This window comes from Lupinus angustifolius, chromosome LG08 (assembly GCF_001865875.1).
Source record: "Lupinus angustifolius cultivar Tanjil chromosome LG08, LupAngTanjil_v1.0, whole genome shotgun sequence".
NCBI classification, from domain to species: Eukaryota; Viridiplantae; Streptophyta; class Magnoliopsida; order Fabales; family Fabaceae; genus Lupinus; species Lupinus angustifolius.
Window position 1 is genome coordinate 3382721 of NC_032016.1, and position 7512 is coordinate 3390232.

The 7512-nt window shown below is 29.8% G+C and overlaps 1 protein-coding gene and 1 non-coding gene across 2 annotated transcripts; both read left to right on the forward strand.

Annotated features, from left to right (window-relative positions):
• On the forward strand, positions 659-732 carry TRNAI-AAU. The gene has a single exon. It is a non-coding gene; the product is annotated as a tRNA-Ile (tRNA).
• LOC109353506 (eukaryotic translation initiation factor 6-2) lies at positions 2801-5774 on the forward strand. Its single transcript, XM_019595807.1, has 8 exons — positions 2801-2905; positions 3148-3218; positions 3373-3469; positions 3594-3679; positions 3881-3925; positions 4334-4464; positions 5162-5272; positions 5357-5774. The coding sequence occupies exons 2-8, from the start codon at positions 3209-3211 to the stop codon at positions 5612-5614; spliced, it is 738 nt and encodes a 245-aa protein (XP_019451352.1). The 5' UTR covers positions 2801-2905; positions 3148-3208; the 3' UTR covers positions 5615-5774.

Consider the following 7512-nt stretch of genomic DNA (forward strand, 5'->3'; position numbering starts at 1 on the left):
ATTAAATCTTAACAAGTATTACATATGCCAACTATAAGTGACACTAGATAGTACATTAATTATCAAAGCACAATGACTAACACAGTAACACACTCAACATTCAACTTGTAAATCATGAAAAACTCAATCACTCAAAAGGATAGATGTACTTTATGAACAACCTATCCAACTTCTTTCTATTAAAACTACTGAGCTTGTTGTGACTTTGTTAATGAAATATTGACATGTTCCAACTCTACCTGAGCAAGCACTTTTTGGTGTTGTTTGTTGAGTCGCTTTTTATAAGATGTGTGTAGCGGAGAAGAACAAAGTCTTTATTCTTCCTTTTTTTAGAATATTTCAGTATTATTGTTTCATCATTCTTAAATATTGATCCACATATTTTATTGGATGTCTAATTAGGGACAGATATTGATGTACTCATATAATAGGATTAAGTTGTTTGATTCAATTTTGTTTAAGTTGGGATTTATTTCACTAAAAAACAATAAGAATGCTTTATTATGTTCAACATTTCATATTATAAATAGTTGGAATTTTATATCATACAATTCTGATCAAGTAGAATGATATCGTTAACTTTGAAATATTGTAGTTTCAATATTATAAAATAGGGTAATATAAAAATTATAAATTCGCATGCATTAATTTCCCATCTGGCCCATTAGCTCAGTTGGTTAGAGCGTCGTGCTAATAACGCGAAGGTCGCAGGTTCGAAACCTGCATGGGCCAATTATTTTTCTTCTTTTTTTCTTTTCTTAAAAACTACTTTTAACCAATGATTAGTGCTACCAACCCCAACAAATATAGTTTTGAGAGAACCATATATATCTTCTCCCATTCATTGTTTCTTTTTAATCTTTTACTCTTTCCTCAATAATCTCTCAACATCAGATTTGATCTCCTTTTCCTTTTGACCCTTAATCTGCTCCTTCAATTCCCTTGCTGCATTCACTGTTTACTGCAACTCATGCATCAAAAAAGAACTCCTATATCTCCTTTTATGCAGCTTCTTCTCGGCACTTCCTTTTGCTAATTGCTTTGCCAACTCCTCTAACAATCTCAACCATGAAGAATTTGTGGGCTGAGACTTCTTTATTGAAGGCAATCTACTTTTTTATGCCACTTTTCAACTTTTTGGTATAAGCTTATAAATGATGTGATAGTACATGAGTATACATATTAGAAATAATTCCAAAAATATAATAATAATCTAAAATACACTAATATTATATAAATAATCATTAGCAATGATAGGTTGTTTTCAAAAAAATATAGGGATAAAAAGTAAAAATTTGTACAACCCAAAATTTAAGCTACCTCAAATATCTTATCAAATATGATTTTAACAACCGATAATTTATTAAAATTATCTTCTATTATCAACACCATCAAGTAGTTAAATATACTAGTTGACTAGCTTATAAATTACTTTATAATATCACCAAACATACTCTTAACTCATATATTCTCCTATATATTCATTAAGTGATACACCCATAAAAACTACTTATTTAACTAAAATAATTTATTATTGGCCCTAATTTACTAAAACAAAAGTGACAATTTTTTATCATCTCGTATTTATTTTTTACTTAATAATTATTATGTAATCACAATATATCCACTAAATTTGTCAAAAATAAGTTACCCAATTCAATTTAAACTAATCCATATAGGACTCAAGCTAAATTGGATTGGACTAAATAACTCTGTTACAAATTTTCTATGTCAAAGTATAACTCACACATGCTTTAAATGTGTTATATAAAATATAAAATAAACTTTTTTTATTTAATTTTAACATATTTAAACTGTTTTTTTTTACAAGTTGTTAATAAAAAAACATTTTTATAACACAATATATTGCAACCTACTTGCATCTACCACATATTGTTAACAAAATACTAAATTGTTACCCCATAAACTTGGTTATCAATTTATAACAATCACAATTCATAAAGGCCAATAACAAGTTCATATAACCACAAAATAACCGTTTATCAAAACATCAAAGTTCACACATAATTACTGTGTTATTTAATTGATGATCTTCAATGTTAATTATGTGGTTCTCGTTAATATCAAACCTTATTTCATGTTCGTCAATGTCAATTTTGTGGCTCTTGCCAATATCAAACCCTATTCCATGTTCTTCCATTTCCCATATTTTTGTTTTTTCTTATATGAGACCTAAAAATCAAATGAAATGAGGTTTTGTAATTTAAATTTCTAAAATATTATTATAATATATTTTCTATCTCCTATTATTTGTGTTGTTGTTTGTCTCTAAATGATGTTGAGAGTAGTGAGATTGTGATCAAGTGATTATGGTGATCAAGAAAAAGATAAATGGCCAATTACAACTAGTAAACTCAATCTAATTGTAAAGTTCTATTTGGTTGGCTACAAAGTTCATTTTGATCAAAATTTTCTTAATTTGACATTCAGACCCTATATTTTTCAAATCTTGGTAGAATGATCCAATTACACCAATCCATTTTAATAGGTATAATATCCACTCGAGTCCACCAATAAATGGATAGACTTGGGCTTTAAAAAACCCATCTAAAATGACCCCATATTATTCGGCTTGATCACATCAACTACAAGTCATAAATAAGAGAAAAAAAAAATATATATGGTAACATAATAAACACGAAAATACAACTTTCATAGTCAAATAAAAAATGAAACCAAAGTTGGTTAAAAAAGCTAGTAAAAAAAAACACCAAATTTTCCCCAAACCTAGTGAAGTTGGAGTTGGCCCAAACCTGGTTTGGTAACTCAAATAAATCCTGAATAACAAGAATACATAACCTTTTCACGTGTTCCTCTCCCACTTTCCATTTATTCACTGCGCCGCTCAAATTCATTCTCCTATTCTCTTTTCTTCTCTTCTAAGGTATAACCCCACTTTCTCAATTTCATATTCCATTTCTCGTGTTTTTTATTTATTATTTGAACATAACAAGTCACAATTATAATGTCTAATATATTGATACATAACAAGACACAATTATAACAAGACATGATATCAAGCTTTTTTGACATTTGCTTTCTTTACATTATAAATAAAAAATTGATTTTGAATGCATATTTATTTATATATGAGTCATGGTTCTTTTCTTTTGTTGTCCAAATTAGGTATCTATTACCCTAGGTATTAAGTTGATTATTTGGATCAAAGATTTCTATCATCTCAGTCATGGCAACTAGTAAGTCACACTCACACATTTACATTTTCTAAGGAATTTTTCATATTAGTTATAGTTATTGTTTTATACATTATTGCTTTATGATAACCTTTTGCAGATAAGATTTTATGTTTTAAATAATGCAATGAACTCAATGATTATGGGTTTTCTGTAGGACTTCAGTTTGAGAACTCATGTGAAGTTGGGGTGTTTTCTAAACTCACCAATGCTTATTGTTTGGTTGCTATTGGAGGCTCTGAAAACTTCTACAGGTTTCTCTTCTTTTTGTACTTTTGAAAATACATTTCATAATGGATTTTTAGCATTTTGTTTGAATTGGGTTGAAATTGCCATACCAGTTCTTTAGATGAATAACTTTATGTGTTTTTGGTATAGTACATTTGAGGCTGAGTTAGCAGATGTTATCCCTATTGTCAAAACATCCATTGGTGGCACTCGAATAATTGGTCGTCTTTGTGTTGGTAAAGTTTTTCTCTTGATATTTGAATTTTTATGAGTATCATTCCTTCTTTTGGAATTTGGACTGGATTGTTTCCCTATCTCTGTGACAGTAACCAAATTTATTATTTCAGTAAAACAAGCAATAGTAGTACTATCAATTTGTCTTGTTTATTTATTATTGTTAACGAGACCTTATTAATTTACTTTCTATTGGTTTGCAGGAAACAAGAATGGGCTTCTCTTGCCCCATACAACCACAGACCAAGGTGACCTTCGGTTTTATGCTATGTCTGTGTTTTATTCTTAGTACTGCTTGATGCTATCTTAATGTCATGTTTTATTGCCTGTCAAAACATGTTTAGTAGCATTGTTAAACTAAATTAGTCAGTAAATTACTACCTCTGTTCTTTTTAGTAGCATTATGAAACTAAATTTAGCCTTAATTTTATGGCGTTGTAGAAGGTGAAACACCTGTGTAATGGATTTGTATTTCTTTTTTGTTTATAGAGAAAAAAGCATGTTAGTATGTGGTTGTCTATGTTAATGATTGATGGTTCATCTGTCATATTATATATCTTCATTTTTCATCTTTGTCACAGTATAGAACTCTGGAGCATTTGTGTTATCATATCAACTTATGGTACTTTATTGTTTTGCCATGTCTATTGCTGCAGAACTTCAACATTTAAGAAACAGTCTGCCTGATCAAGTTGTTGTTCAGCGCATAGATGAAAGATTATCTGCTCTTGGAAATTGTATAGCATGCAATGACCACGTGGCCCTCACGCACACTGATCTTGACAGGGTATTCACTTGATTGTAGATTTTAGTTTTTTTCCTCTCTATGCTAATCTCTTCTACTTGTTAATGAATGGAAATCAGTTTAGAGACTCATATTTCTTGTTGAACATGGATGCTGAATAAAGAAATGGGCAAACTGGAAATCTGAGTGTTTGCCATTATGAATCCAATCACCTTAATCTTTTTAAGTTTTGACCTTAGTCATAAGTAGTTTCTTGAAATGAATAGACAAATTCTCATCAAAAACTTTGCTGTCATGATTTGACCACCCTATTATCCATGTGAGCTGTAGAACAGTAGAAGTCATTTTTATTTGTGTGGATTTGGGTCCAGGGCTGTGTATTAAAAAGAGCTTTTTGAGTAGCTATTAAGAATTAAAAACGACCAGGAAAACTTGAATACTATGTAGTTAGGTAACTAATGCTGGTTTGGGAATTAAACAAATTGTTTCTAAGTTAAATTGTCATGTAATATGATTCTGATTTATTAAGGGCCTCATCACTCTTGTTTCTCGACTCAGTTTTCTCTTGTATGATACATAGGCTCATATGAGTGAAGCTCATGTCTTGGACAAGAATCATTATTGACCCACTTCATTTCATCCAAAAAATTAGAAAGGACTAAATAGAATACCATTTATCTTCTGGATTTTTAAATGTTTCTTAGCTTTCTCTAGTCTTCACTTTGAATTTTGTGTTCAGGAAACTGAAGAAATGATTGCAGATGTTCTTGGGGTAGAAGTTTTCAGGCAGACAATCGCCGGTAATATCCTTGTTGGGAGTTACTGTGCATTCTCCAACAGAGGTGGTTTGGTAAGTACACAAGACATGTTCTCTTGAAACTTGCCATTCAGATAGAGTCCTATCATTTGAGTTTTGATCATACACTTGTTTCAGGTTCACCCTCATACTTCAATAGAAGACTTGGATGAACTTTCTACACTTCTTCAAGTTCCTTTGGTGGCGGGGACCGTCAATCGTGGAAGCGAAGTTATAGCTGCCGGCATGACAGTGAATGATTGGACAGCCTTTTGTGGTTCAGACACCACAGCAACAGAACTGTCTGTGATTGAGAGTGTTTTCAAGCTGAGGGAAGCTCAACCTAGTGCCATTGTGGATGAGATGAGAAAATCACTCATTGATAGCTATGTCTAAGTTTTGGTGATTATAAACACTCTTCATACTATGTTGTACTGTTTATTTCTAAAATGTTCAAGTTTTGATGATAGTTTTTTTTTGTTTTTTCTTTTGGTATAACAGTTTTGATGACAGTGTCTTTTAAAATATGAGAACACAATTTTCAGGTAGAGTTGTAGTTTTCATTATAATTGTGTGTGATACCTTTCTATTTTAATTAGTATATTGTCATATATAAATCAAAGAAATATAAGTCCTTATATTATGTTTTAACACCCCTATCATTTAGTGAATAAAAAAGTGATATGAGAAAATGCAATAATGTATAATGTATAAAGTTGATATGAGAAAATTATGTGCAAAAATGGTTTGTAGATAAGAGTACTACATATTGAAAGAAGATAATCAATAAGACTCAATATAGTTTAAGTGTTTTTCTTTTAAATACTCTTTACATTTTACAATAATTTCACGTTATTTTCCCCTACTTTATTAATTCGAATGCTTTTTTAAAGAGACCTCATAAATCACAATTTATCTGACATTATTATTTTTACAATTTATATTGATGCTCCATATATTTTCTTGTTTAAATGTTGTTTTGCACTCCCAATAATGTTACATTATCTTTCATTACAACTAGATTTTAATTCCAATCTAACAACTGGAACAAGTTTACACATAGACCTCACAATTTATCTCATGCTATTAATTTACATGTTCTTTCCCGTTATTAATTTCTTCCCATCAAAAGTCATAAGCACCTCTACAACTTGAGTTCTTAGTGAAGAAGAAGCATCAAAGCTCCATGTAACAACTCACCAAAAAACATGTTCCTCCCATAAACAACGCAATATAGGAGGTGCTTAACCACAATTCTTTAGGTATGATATTAGAATTTTGATTTTTGTGATGAAAAACATTTGACTAAGATTATTAAACACATTTCAATGGTCTCATATTAAAAATGACTAATCTACCACCATGAGATTTTAATCACCAACCTCAATCCAGATCTATATAAATTTTACATATTATCCATCATAGATTTAAGAAGGGTAAGAATTAGATGACAAGTTGCAATGATCAGGGGTGAGCATAGATTGAGTTGAAACGAGTAAGATTTGTTCATTAATCGATCCTAAATATTGATCAGTTTATTTTTTGAACCGAACCACCCAACCCTGGACTAAACCCAAAATTTCAATCGGACCATTATTTGAACCCAAACCTAGATCCAATTAAATATAATACATACCCATTTAAATAAAATTTTCTAATGTTACTTATTATGAGTATGTAATGCAATATATAAAATGATATATATATAAATTAATATATATCCTAGGATCATAAGAAATATTATCTTCTCCAACACACTCAATAATTGACACTCACCATATTTCAATTTTTTATTTACTTTAAAAATAGGTAAACATATATATAACTCCCAGCCAAGAAACTCCAATAAACTTACTAGTTATATATTTGTTTACCTATTTTTAAAGTAAATAAAAAATAAAAATATGACAATTGTCAATCAGAGTGAATTTGGGGAGATAATTTCTCATGATATCAATATATACATTATTCCTATATATATATCTATATATATATATATATATATATATATTATAAATCATGTATATATGATGAATAGAATTGAAGAAACAATGATATTTTCGACTAAAAATATGTGATTACTTCATAGACAATTGGAACAAACACACATACACAAAAATGACGAATAAGTGACATTGAATCGGATTAGACCATATCATATTTGTTTCCTTTACTTAATCCTAAATATTAAATTGTTAAACTTGAACTCAATACTAAACTCGATAAAAATCGACCATATTTAGACTTGATCATGTCACACTAAACGAATGAGCAAAATGAAGAGTGTATCCCAA

Coding starts and splice junctions, on each gene's coding strand:
- LOC109353506 (XM_019595807.1), top strand. Junction 3,680..3,880: donor AATTGGTCGTCTTTGTGTTG/GTAAAGTTTTTC, acceptor ATTGGTTTGCAG/GAAACAAGAATGGGCTTCTC. Junction 5,273..5,356: donor TCTCCAACAGAGGTGGTTTG/GTAAGTACACAA, acceptor CACTTGTTTCAG/GTTCACCCTCATACTTCAAT.